Source organism: Stegostoma tigrinum, chromosome 12 (assembly GCF_030684315.1).
Source record: "Stegostoma tigrinum isolate sSteTig4 chromosome 12, sSteTig4.hap1, whole genome shotgun sequence".
NCBI lineage: Eukaryota > Metazoa > Chordata > Chondrichthyes > Orectolobiformes > Stegostomatidae > Stegostoma > Stegostoma tigrinum.
This window is the reverse complement of record NC_081365.1, coordinates 78776900-78789327: the sequence shown is the minus strand read 5'-3', so window position 1 is coordinate 78789327 and position 12428 is coordinate 78776900. Positions and strand designations below refer to the sequence as shown.

The 12428-nt window shown below is 46.2% G+C and overlaps 1 protein-coding gene across 9 annotated transcripts in view; it reads right to left on the bottom strand.

Annotated features, from left to right (window-relative positions):
• Nucleotides 1-12428, bottom strand: part of LOC125456764 (MAP7 domain-containing protein 2-like) — a 135684-nt gene that overhangs the window by 58335 nt on the left and 64921 nt on the right. For 6 of the 9 annotated variants that reach the window (XM_059650480.1, XM_059650483.1, XM_059650481.1 and 3 more), the window contains one exon: nucleotides 11951-12114. The exons of the other annotated variants lie outside the window; for them this stretch is intronic. In XM_059650480.1, the coding sequence (XP_059506463.1) occupies nucleotides 11951-12114 (164 nt within the window). The remainder of the gene's footprint in view (nucleotides 1-11950; nucleotides 12115-12428) is intronic. 9 annotated transcript variants of the gene reach the window in all.

Genomic DNA, 12428 nt, shown 5'->3' with positions numbered 1-12428 from the left:
CGTTGCCTCTGAAAATTCAAGCTTTTCCGAGTCTTAGTTAGCATTTGTGGACCAGTTTAAAGCTGTTCTCTCTTCTTTGCAGTCACTCTTTCTCACATACACACTCCTTATGCTCCCCCACCTTGCATACTCCCTCTCTACAATGCCTCCTTGCAGCCTCACTGTCTCCCCTTATCCCCTTTGCTCCTCCTGCCCTCTGCATCTTCCCTTTCTCTCCTGGAGGGCTGTGAAAATTCAGATTCCCAGTATAATCAAGCCAGAGATCCATATATAGCAGTTGCATTAAGGGACGTGATGATAGTGCAGGAAAATGGTGCCAGGATAGATGGTCAGCCGTGAGCTAGAATGGCAGAGCACCTTCAAAGGACTGAATGGCACAGATAGAACACAGAACAGTACAGTACAGGCCCTTTGGCTCACAACTTTTACCCTAAACCTAAGGTCTATCTAACCTCCACCCCATCTTACATTATCATCCATACGCCTATCTAATAGCCGCTTAAATGCCCCTAATGAGGCTAACCGCACTACCCTCTCCAGCAATGCATTCCACGCCCCAACAGCTCTCTGAGTAAAGAACCTTCCTCTGAAGTCTCCCCGATATCTACCTCCACTCACTTTAAAACTACGTCCCCTCATAATAGCTACATCCACCCTAGGAATAAGTCTCTGGCTGTTCACTCTATCTACACCTCTGAACATTTTGTACACCTCTATCAAGTCACCTCTCATCCTTCATCGTTATAATGAGAAAAGCCCTAGCTCTCTCAACCTTTCCTCGTAAGACCTTCCCTCCATTCCAGGCAACATCCTGGTAAATTGCCTCTGCTCCTTTTCCAAAGCTTCGACATCTTTCCAGTAATGAGGTGACCAGAACTGGACACAATACTCCAGATGTGGCCGAACAAGGCTTCTGTATAGCTGGAGCATAACTTCACGGCTCTTGAACTCAATCCCTCTATTAATGAAAGCTAACACACCATACACCTTCTTAACAACTCTATCTACCTGGGTGGCTTCTTTCAGGGAACGACGACATGAACCCCAAGATCCCTCTGCTCCTCCACACTGCCAAGAATCTTTCCATTAACCCTGTGTTCTACTTTCAAGTTTGTCCTTCCAAAATGAATCACCACACACTTTTCAGGGTTAACCTCCATCTGCCACTTCTCAGCCCAGCAATGCATCCTATCAATGTCCCTTTGTAACCTAGAACAGCCCTCCCTCCGCACTGTCCACAACGTGACCCACCTTCGTATTATCCGTGAACTTGCTAATCCACCCTCCCACTCCTTCATCCAAATCATTTACAAAAATCACAAAAAGGAGAGGATCCAGGACAGATCCTTGTGGTAAACCATTCGTAACTGAGCACCATGTTGAATAATTTCCATCCACTACCACCCTTTGTCTTCTAAGGGTCAGCCAATTCGGAATCCAATCTGCCACATTTCCCCCTATCCCATGCCTCCTTACATTCTGCATGAGCCTACCATGGGGAACCTGGTCAAATGCCTTACTTAAATCCATATATACCACATCCACTGCTCTACCTTCATCCACATGTCTGGTCACTTCTTCAAAGAATTCAATAAGGTTTGTGAGGCATGATCTACCCCTCACAAATCCATGCTGACTGTCACAAATCAAACTATGCCTTTCCTAGTGATCATAAATCCTGTCTCTCAGAGCCCTTTCCAATAATTTGCCCACCACTAACGTAAGGCTAACTGGTCTGTAATTTCCGGGGTTATCCCTATTCCCGTTTTTGAACAAGGGAATGACGTTTGCCTCTTTCTAATCTTCCGGCACTATACCCGTGGACAGAGAGGACAAAAAGATCATCAAAGGCCCTGCGATCCCTTCCCTCGCTTCCCATAGAATCCTTGGATAAATCCCATCAGGCCTGGTGGGCTTATCTATCTTCAACTTCCTCAGAATTCCTAGCACATCTTCATTACTAACATCAACCTCCTCTAGACTACCTGCCTGTTTCACAATCTCCTCTACAACTTGGTCCCTCTCAGTTGTGAATACTGAAGAAAAGTATTCATTAAGGGCCTCTCCTAACTCTTAAGGCTCTGTGCACAAATTCTCTTTACAATCCTTAATTGCCCCTACCCTTTCTCTGGTCATTCTCTTGTTCTGCACATATGTGTAAAAAGCCTTGGAGCTTTCCTTGATCCTCATTTTCCCTTACAGCTCTTCTAAGCCCCTTCCTCAGCTCCTTCCAGGCTGACTTGTATCCCTCTGGAGCCTTTTCCATTCCTCTTTATCTAAACCTTTCATAGGCCTTCTTCTTTCTATTAACCAGTTGTTCAACCTCTCTCGAGAACCAAGGCTCCCTCATTCGACTGTATCTTCTCTGCCTGCTAGGGATAAACATATCGCGCGCATGCAGTATGCATTCCTTAAGCAATCTCCACATTTCTGTGGTGCTCTTCCTTGACAGCATCTACTCCCAATTTATCTTATCCAGTTCTTGCCTAACTGAATTGTAATTACCCCTCCCCCAATTATAAACTTTACCCTGCCATATGTACCTATCCTTATCATAACGATCGTGAAAGAAGCAGAGTTATGATCGCTACTCTTCTAAAATGCTCTCCTACCAACAGGTCTAACACTTGGCCCAGTTCATTGCCAAGCACCAAATCCAAAATGGCCTCTCCTCGTGTTGGTCTATCTACATACTGTGTCAGGAATCCTTCCTTAACGCACTGGGCAAAATCTGCTCCAACTAAACTATTACAACTAAAAGGTTTCCAATCAATATTTGGAGACTTGAAGTCACCCGTGACCACAACCCTGTGACTTCTGCACCTTTCCAGTATCTGCCTCCCAATTCACTCCTCTATTTCTCTGCAACTGTTAGGGGGTCTGTTAAAAAAGCCCCCAACAAAGTGACTGCTCCTTCCTTGTTCCTGACCTTAAGCCAAACTAATATTAAAATATCCATACCTCAAAACATCTGTGTCCATAATTGCACTCCATCGACCGCATTTCTTTATAAATAACCTCACTCCCTGTTGTGTCTGTGGGAAGGCCAAATACCTCATCCTCTGAATTATAAATCTGGTTCCCCAACCCCTGCCAATCCAGTTTAAACCATCCCGTACAGCTCTAACAAACCTCTCTCCCAGGGTATTTGTGCCCTTCTGGTTCATGTGCAACCCACCCTTCTTGTACAGGTCCCACCTTCTCCAGAATGTGCTTCAATTATCCACATAATGGAAGCCCTCCCTCCTACACCAGTCCTGTAGCCCCTGTGTTTAGCTGCACTCTCTCCCTATTTCTTACCTCGCTATCATGTGGCACTGGTAGTAATCTAGAGATAATTACCCTGTTTGTCCTAGACTTCAGCTTCCAACCTAACTCCCTGTACACGTTTTTCACATTCTCAGTCCTTTTTCTCCCTATGCCATTGGAACCGATGTGTACCATGACTGCTGGTTGCTCACCCTCGCCCGAAGGGTCTTGAAGACACATGTGTTTTTATGTTTTTCAACTCTCTGTAAACCAAAGGCAAAATGGTAAAGACACACAGTCTTTCCTGACAATGGGGCGTCTCTTTCTTTAGAGAGAGACGGCTGGTGGTAAGCTTATTCTGAGGGTTACCACACCTGTTGGCATCACTTTGGACCACAAAGCAGTTGGGTACTCAGCAGGCTGGCAGATTCTGAGATTACATTGCTCAACTGGCTTCCTTTCTCCCTCTGTCACTATTTATTTCAGAATCCCTTTCTCCCCCATTTCTGAAGAAGGGTCTAGGCCCGAAACATCAGCCTTCCCGCTCCTCTGATGCTGCTTGGCCTGTTGCGTTCATCCAGCTCCACACCGTGTTATCTCAGATTCTTACTATCTCAATAAAACCAGTTGCTTAGTTACAGAGTTGAAAATAAGGTAAAAATTGGAAAATAATAAGGGCTTAACATTACAATGTTCTAAGGTAAGTTTTAAGGTAAGGATTGTCCCCTCACACTGGTCACCATCTAGGACTCGTGGCCCATGTGTTGCTCTCTGGGGCTGATTCCGACACGCTGCTGTGGTGCACCTTCCCCACGCTGCTCCAGGCTCGCAGCCCACGTGCTGCTCCAGGACTCACTGCTCGTGGTGTTCTGGGCTCATGGGATGTGCCTGCAGGTCCCAGAGCACAAGGCCATACGGCGCGTCCTGTTTTCGCTGTGGAACTCAACCCACATCCGCCGCTCTGCAACTCCACTCTCAATGGGGGGGGGCGGCGAAGAAAGGGGAAGCCACAAAGAGGAGAGGAACAAAAGAATGGAGAGCGGTAAAGGACTGATGTCCAGAAGAACTCTGATTACAGCCTTCTACTTTGCTGCCACCTTGACCACTGCTTGCTATGTACTCGCTCTGGCCTCTGACCTTCCCCTCTCTCTGCTGTCTGTGCTCAGCAAAAGACTCCATTTTATCCCCCTACTTTCCCCAACTCAACGTGTTTGGGGCATGGGATGACACCACACCGAACTCTTCTTCCATTTTCTCCTCTCACACACCAACCCTTTCACCCATCTCTAATACTCCCCATCTACCTGGACTCCTCTCTGTCCTTTCACTGGTACTGGATTTCTTCATGGAAAATTGCCACCATGTCAGTAAAAGCCTGTACCTCTCTGGTCCTACCCCACCCTAATCTGTCTCTCTTTGAACTTGTTGTGTCCTGTTCCCTCAGCTCCAACCCGGGGCTTTTTAAACCAAACCTACCCAAGGGGGTGCTGTTAACATCTGGCATGCTGCCCTGAACCTGGCAGAGCCCAAGTGCCAACACTCAGGCGCTTCATAAGAGTCCCTACAGTGTGGAAGTTGGCCATGTGGCCCATCAAGTCCACACCAACCCTCTAATGAACATCCCACCCAAAACCACCCCCAACTCTCTCCCTGCATTCCCCATGGTTAATCCACCTGACCTGCACATCTTTGGACTGTAGGAGGAAATCAGAGTACCCAGAGGAAACCCACACTGACACAGGGAGAATGTGCAAACTCCACCCAGACAGATACCCAAGGCTGGAATTGAACCCGGGTCCCTAGTTCTGTGAGGCAACAGTGCTAACCACTGAGCCATCACTTCCTCCCATCTCCCGCTGGGCAATGACCTCACTATTGAACACCAGGCTGTAATTTACAAGACTGTCATTGACCTCATCCCCTCTGGAGATCTCCTTCCATAATGACAACCCCTTGGGCCCCCAACCCACACAGGACGCTTCTATCCTCTTCCCAAAATCCTGAAACAGGACTGCCTCCAGACCCATCATTTCAGCTGGTTGCTGTCCCATTGAACTCATTTCTTCTTCTGATCTTGACTATGCTATTCCCCTTTGCTCAGTCTCTTCCCTGCTAACATTCGTGATTCATCTGGCATTTTCCATTGGTTTTACAATTTCCAGTTTTCTGGGTCCTAGCTGGCTTCTCTGGATGTGTGATCCCTCCACATGTGAGGTTGCTCTGGGCCTCACTGTTTCTTCCTTGATCAGAGGCCTGAACCATTCCCATCCATTACTATTCGCACTTTGAACAACTTCTCCTTTAACTCATTTCTCTTTCTCCAGGTCAAAGCGGTGGCCATGGGTACCCACATGGCTCCTATTTGTGTCTTTTGCAGGGTATCTAGAATGTTCTTTGTCCCAGTCCAACTCGGGACCCCACCAAAATGTCTTTCTCTGATACACTGATGCTGTCTTTGGTGTTGGTTCCGGAAAATCATCAATTTTACTTCTAATTTCCATCCTTATCTCACTTTCCCTGGTCCAGTTCTCACTCTTACTTCTCTGGCTTCACTGTTTCCATTTCTGGGGATCGGCTGATATCTGTTACAAACCCACAGTTACCTCGAATACACCTGCTTCCTGTCAGGATTCCATTCCATTCTCCCAGTTTCTCCATCTCTTGTCTCATCGTTCTGATGATGTCACCTTCAACATGGCTGCTTCCCTTCCTCCTAAACTGAGGACTCCCCCACCTCCCCCCGAGCCCCAGAATTGTGGTTGACAGGGTCCTCAACCGTGTCTGATCCATCTCCCGCACTCCTGCCCTTGTCCCTTCCCATTCCTCCCAGAGCATCGACAGTTTCCCCTTGTTTTCCCTCTCCATCACATCAGTCTCCACACCACATCCTCCATCATTTCTGTCATCTCCAGCAGGATACCACCAAACCCATCTTCCCCTCCTCTCCTCATTCCCTCAGGGATCATTCCCTCAGGGACACTCCTCAATCCCTCTGATCGCTTCCTCACTCCCTATGGCACCCTCCCAGGTAGACACTGAGGTGTAATATTTATCCATTCACCTCCTCCATCTTCACTGTCTAAGGCCCAAACACACTGAAGCAAATGTTTCACTTGTATATCCTTCAATCTAGACCACTGTATTCACTGCTCATAATACAGTCTCCTTTACATCGTAGAGACAAAGGCAGTCTGGATAACTACTCTGTGGAACATCTCCCCTCTGTCTGTAGGAGTGGTCCTGACCTTCCAGGTGTTTTATCATTTCAATATCCACCTTGCTCTCACACTAACATTCCTGCTCCAACATCCCAAAGAAACACAACACAAGCTTGAGGAACATGACCTCATTTTCCACTGAGGCACTTTACAGTCTCCAGTGCGGAATATCAAGGTCCACAACTTTGGGACACGGTCTCTGCATCCTCAACTTTTCTTACATCTTCCATCCAACCGCCACCCCACACACACACACACATGCAACACTCACTCAGAAACACACATACAGATACACATACTCACGCACACACACTCGGATATACACACATACACTCACACAGATACACCACACATACTCACACACATGCGTGCACATGTACACACACAACATACAAACACACAGACACACAAACATACTCAAACTTATACCACTCAGGCGCGTGTGCACACACACACACACACCACTCTGACACACACGCACAACATACAAACACACAGACACACACACCTTACTTGTGTCTTGCTGACTGTGTTCACAGCAGAGTGAACCCATTTTCTTATTGTCATACCTTCATTCACACTGTTCTTACATCTCTATCCTTCTTTCAACACCATCACATATCCCTTTGTCTTTGGCTCTGGGCACACTCATAATTTGTTCCACTTGCTTCTCTGTCAACTACATTAAAAAATTTTCAAACCCTTTCTCAGTTCTGAAGAAGTTATACTAGACTTGAAACGCTAACTCTTTATCTCTCCACAGATACTGCCAGACCTGCTGAGTTTCTCCTGTTTTTATTTCAGATCTCCAGTATCTGCAGTATTTTGCTTATAGTGAAAGGGAATGAGTTTGTAGAGAGACAGGGCTGGCGGTGGGAGTAGAACAGACTGGACGGCTTCATGGAGAGCTGGCATGAACTTGATATTGCAGTTCTGTGCTATAATGCCTCCATGACATCGGAGAGGTCTAGATGTAACATCTCACTGGAAATACAATTCCCAATAGTGCAGCACTGATCATGATGTTACAGATACTCAAGCTTATTTATGCTTTGAACCCACAGCCCTTTGTCTTGAAGGAACTGAGTCAGCAGCTTAAATAACATAATAAGTAGCAGTTATAGTAAACCATTCTGCCTTCCTTCTGCTCAGTCATTCAAAAGGATCATGATGGATCTTGGACTTCAATTCCATTTTCCTGCTCGATTCCCTGAGAGAGCAGTAACTGGACTCGGCCAGAATTAAATGTCGTCAATGATAAATCCTAGGGTCTCTTTGCTGCAGGTTGTCTATGGGAACAGACATGGAATGATACAGAGGAAGAGGAATTAATTGAGGAGTGAGGGGAGGAGGCAAATTTCAAGCCTTAAACTAATTCAACCACAGGCTAACCAACCCCTGTGAGAGAAGAGAATCTCGTCTTTGTTTGGAAATGGGAGACCTCTTGTTTTCAAAGTTGTTCCGGTCTTTTCCGAGAAGGTGGCAGCTCCTCTCAGGGTCCATCCTGACAGGATCTGACCATAAGGTCACCTTGGTGATGGTGCATTGCAGAGACTGCAGAATGACTCTGGGCCAAAGCATGGTTAAACTTAATGAATTCAGTTATACTGACAATCCTTACCTTTCCCTGAGTCTCAACGATTAAATGATGGATTTTAAATAAATCAAGAGTGTAAGAAAACTGAAGTGCTCGTGGGAATGTCAGCCCGGTTTACCTACCCAAACCCCTTTGGATGGGAACCTTCCAATTTTTTTTTTGAATTCACTTCAGGATGTGACTCACACTGGCTGGGTCCACACTTGTCACTCCTTGCCCCCATTTGCTCAGTGATGTCGGTGGGCAGTTAAGAGCCAACCTCATTGTTGTTGCTCTGGAGTCACGAGTAGGTTAGACCAGGGGCATTGGTGAACCCGATGGATTTACCATTGACATGATGGTCACCGCCACTGTCACAAATCCATGTCTTAGTAACTGAATCTAAAGTCCAGCAGTAGCAGGACATGATCAGGTCTCGGGGCCTCTGCATTACTAGCCCTGTGATACTACCACTACACCACCAGCATTGATGGGACTGCTAGGGGAGTCAAGTCTAGTTAAGATGCATCATTTTCTGTGAAGAACTATTTCAGATGACGTTCAAAAAATAATTGCAGAAATGTTGCAAACAAAAGGACACCTGTATTCCCAGAATCAGAAGGAATAGCACTGCAGTATACTGCAATAGTGATCCTTTATGCTGGTAAATTCCCCAGGACAGAATAAATTCTCATTGCACACTAACTGCAAATAGCGATAATCAATGCACCCTTTTGTGTGGGTCCTTTGTACTTTCAGGATTCTGTCTCAGCTAGCTGGTTTCAAGTGCATTATCTAGTGCCTTGTTATATTGATTTCTGCAAAAGACGAACTGCTGTGTGTTTAATTTGCTTGCATTACCACAAGCGAGATCGGCAGACAATTTAATCGAAAGCACTTGATTGTTCCAAATCTGCTTTGCACCAGCGCTGTTGCAGTAAGCCAGAAGATGATGATGTGGACACATACAATAAACCTTACACCAGGTCTGCCCCAAAGGCCACAGATTACCTTGACTGCTACATTTCTCTTGCTTATCTGATCAATTATTGGATACCCAGGCTTCTGTTGTTTTTATGCTGCGTTTTTAGCACCATCTATGTGGATCTTATTCACGAACGCACTAATACTATTAAGCACAGTTTATTCCAGTCCCAATAAAGAACTGCGGATGCTGTAAATCAGAAACGAAACCAGAATTTTCCGGAAAAGCTCAGCAGGTCTGGCGGCATCTGTGGAGAGAAATCAGAGTTAACGTTTCAGCTCAAGTTACTGCTCCTCCAAACATTTCTGTCTGGAAGGGTCGCTGGACCTGAAATGCTAACTCTGATTTCTCTCCACTGATGCCGCCAGACCTGCTGAGCTATTCCAGCAAATTCTGTTTTTGCTTTTGTCCCTCATTGATTGTCACGGAATCACAGTCGGCAAATGGTACAGAAGAAGACCATTCAGCCCACTGTCTCCATACTGGATCTTTGAAGGAGCATCATTGAGTCCCAATCTCTTGCCTTTTACCCCACGCACTTTCCCATTATTTCTAATCAAACAATCATCCAATGCCCTCTTAAAATGTCTCAAAGGAATTCCACACAAATAACCACATTGGTCTTTTTGCTTGACTTTTCTCTCCTTTAGATTTCTGAATCTTCCCTCACATATCCCGGTCTCACCCATTATGCATCTGTTTAAAGGCCTGTCCACAATTATAGCTTCGCAGTTCACTAAGACACTGGCCCTATCCTGTCTTGAGAGAAACCATTGCAAGAGAACAGTTCCCTCATTTCCCCAATACTAAGGCCGGTGTCCCATGAATCAAAACCCCCTTCTCCCCACACCACTCTGGGAGGGATGAGTTCAATTCTCTAGCTTTCTTGAAACACAATGAATGGTTTGGATAAGGAAGGCGGTCTCAGGCTATTGATCAGCTGGTAAATTGGGCAGCGCACTGGCAGATGGAAATTAGTTGAGAAGAGTGAGGAGTGGGAGGTCTAATAAGGGAAGAAAGTACACAATGAATGGTAGGTGCCTGGGGATTACTGAGGTCATACAGGTCCATCAGTACTGGCTCAGCGAGCATGTCTACAACCCTATCTTTGGTGAATTTCTGCAGTGCATCTTGTAGATAGTTACATACTGCTGCTACTAAGTGTCAGTGGTGGAGAGACTGGATGTTTGTGGGTGTAGTGCCAATCAAGCAGGCTGTTTTATCCTGGATGGTGTCAAGCTTGAGTTTTGTTGGCGCTGCATCCTTCCTGGCAAGTGGGAATCAACACTCCTGACATGTGCCTTGTAAATGGTGGGCAGGCTTTGGGGAGTCAGAAGGTGAGTTTCTCACCACAGTATTCCTAACCTCCGAACTGCTCTTGCAGCCACTGCGTTTGTGTTGCTAGTCAACGCTGTGCTTGCCCATCTCACCAGCCTGTGTATGTTCTTCCAAACACCACTGGTAAAATGTTCACTGTATTTGCAAAGTTGGTAATAATGCCCTGATCCTTACAAGATCCAATGGAGTTTAAAAAGCAAGGAATTGAAGCTACACCTCTACAAATCATTGGTCAGAGCACATTTAAAGTATTGTGTTCAGTTGTGGGCACCTCATTTCAGGAAGGATGCTAAAGCCCGGGAGAGACTTCAAAGAAATTTACTGGAATGATACCACGAATGAAGGATTTCAGATACAAGGAAAAATTGGAGCAATTGGCTTGATAAGGATATTCTACTTCCACTAATTAATACGTCATTAACTAGGGGTCACAACTCCAAGACTGTCAGCAATAGAGCTAGGAGAGAGATGGAGAGAAGCTTCATTGCTCAGAGAGTTGTATGGATCTGGAAGGGGCAGCCAGCAGGCAGATTCTATGGGAGGTTTCCAGGCCAAGCTGCGTATATATTTGAGAGGGATGAATTTGGAGGGGTACGGAGAAAAGGGTTGGAGAGTGGGACTAGCTGGGGAGTACACTCATGAGTCAGCCTTCTTCTGAAAATATGGTGGTGCAGTAGGACCTCTGAGCCTGGGGCTCATGCAGTCTGTCTACTTTTCTTTTTGTTTCTTGTTTTCTCCTCTCCTTTCCTATCTCTCTCTCATCCCCCTTTTATTTAAAAAAAGATTACATTCCCTACAGTGTGGAAACAGGCCCTTCGGCCCAACAAGTCCACACCGCCCCTTGCAGCATCCCACCCAGACCCATCCCCCTATAACCCACACACCCCTGAACACTACGGGCAATTTGTAGTAGTGACGGCATTGGTGGAGACGAGATGGTGCTGAAGAGCGGCAACATCCATCCTCGGTGGCAGGACAAAGGTTACTTGTGCCGGCCACTAGGTCCATGGGGGGGGACACTTACCAACAACGAGTGTAAAGTTAAATACTTTTCCTTTATTCTTTACATTCAACATTTTGATTTATTTTCCCTGTGCTATAAGATGGTGCCAGACAGTGGCAACACTATACAACACAACATATTTCATTGTATTTTGTAAGACAATAAGTAAATCAAATCAAATCAGCACAGATGCGATAAGGCTTCCTGCGGTACTGCACAATTCTATGGTTCTATCATTCTCAAATATGTCTAAGTCCAGACCATTAATACGCATCAAAAAGAGCGAAATTCCTAATGCTCACTCCTGGGCAACAACATATTTTTCAGTTTTGAAAACAAGTATCCACAGTGACATCTTTTATTTTGTCTCTTCGCTGATATCACATCCAAAGTGCCTCTGATATTTTAACCCCAAACGCTTGCAAGTGGTATCTTTTCAAAGTTAAGATCAACATCATTCACTGCCCCTCAATCATCAACTCTCTCCAATTTCACACTCAGCAAAGTCAAGTGATTCCAAGCAAATGAGAGAGAATAAACCCTGAATAAAATAATCCTTGCTCCAGCTCCAGCCAGCTCACCTTCTCCTCTTCCAGCTTCTGCCTTCGCTTCTCCTCAACGGCTGCTCTTCTCTGCTCCTCCCGCTGCCTCTGCTCCTCCAGCTTCTTCCACCGCTCCTCTATCTGCCGCTCGTAAAGCAGTTGGGCTCGTTTCTCCTTCTGCAGGATCTGCTGCTCTCTCACGGCTGGCAGGAAAGTGCAAGGACAGTGAACAGGCTTACTGTACCACAGCCATCTCACACATACTCAACATCAGCAGAGTCTGACTGCAACAGAACCTGGGGCTGTGTGCGAGCATAAACCCACTGCACACCACTCCCCACACCCCACACACACACACACTCACACACTCACCCACCCCACACACACACACCCACCCACCCCACACACACACAAGCTCACCCACCCAAACCCCCCAACACACACCCACACACCCACCCCCCCACCACACACACACACAAACTCATCCACCCCACACAAACACCCCCTTCCCACACGC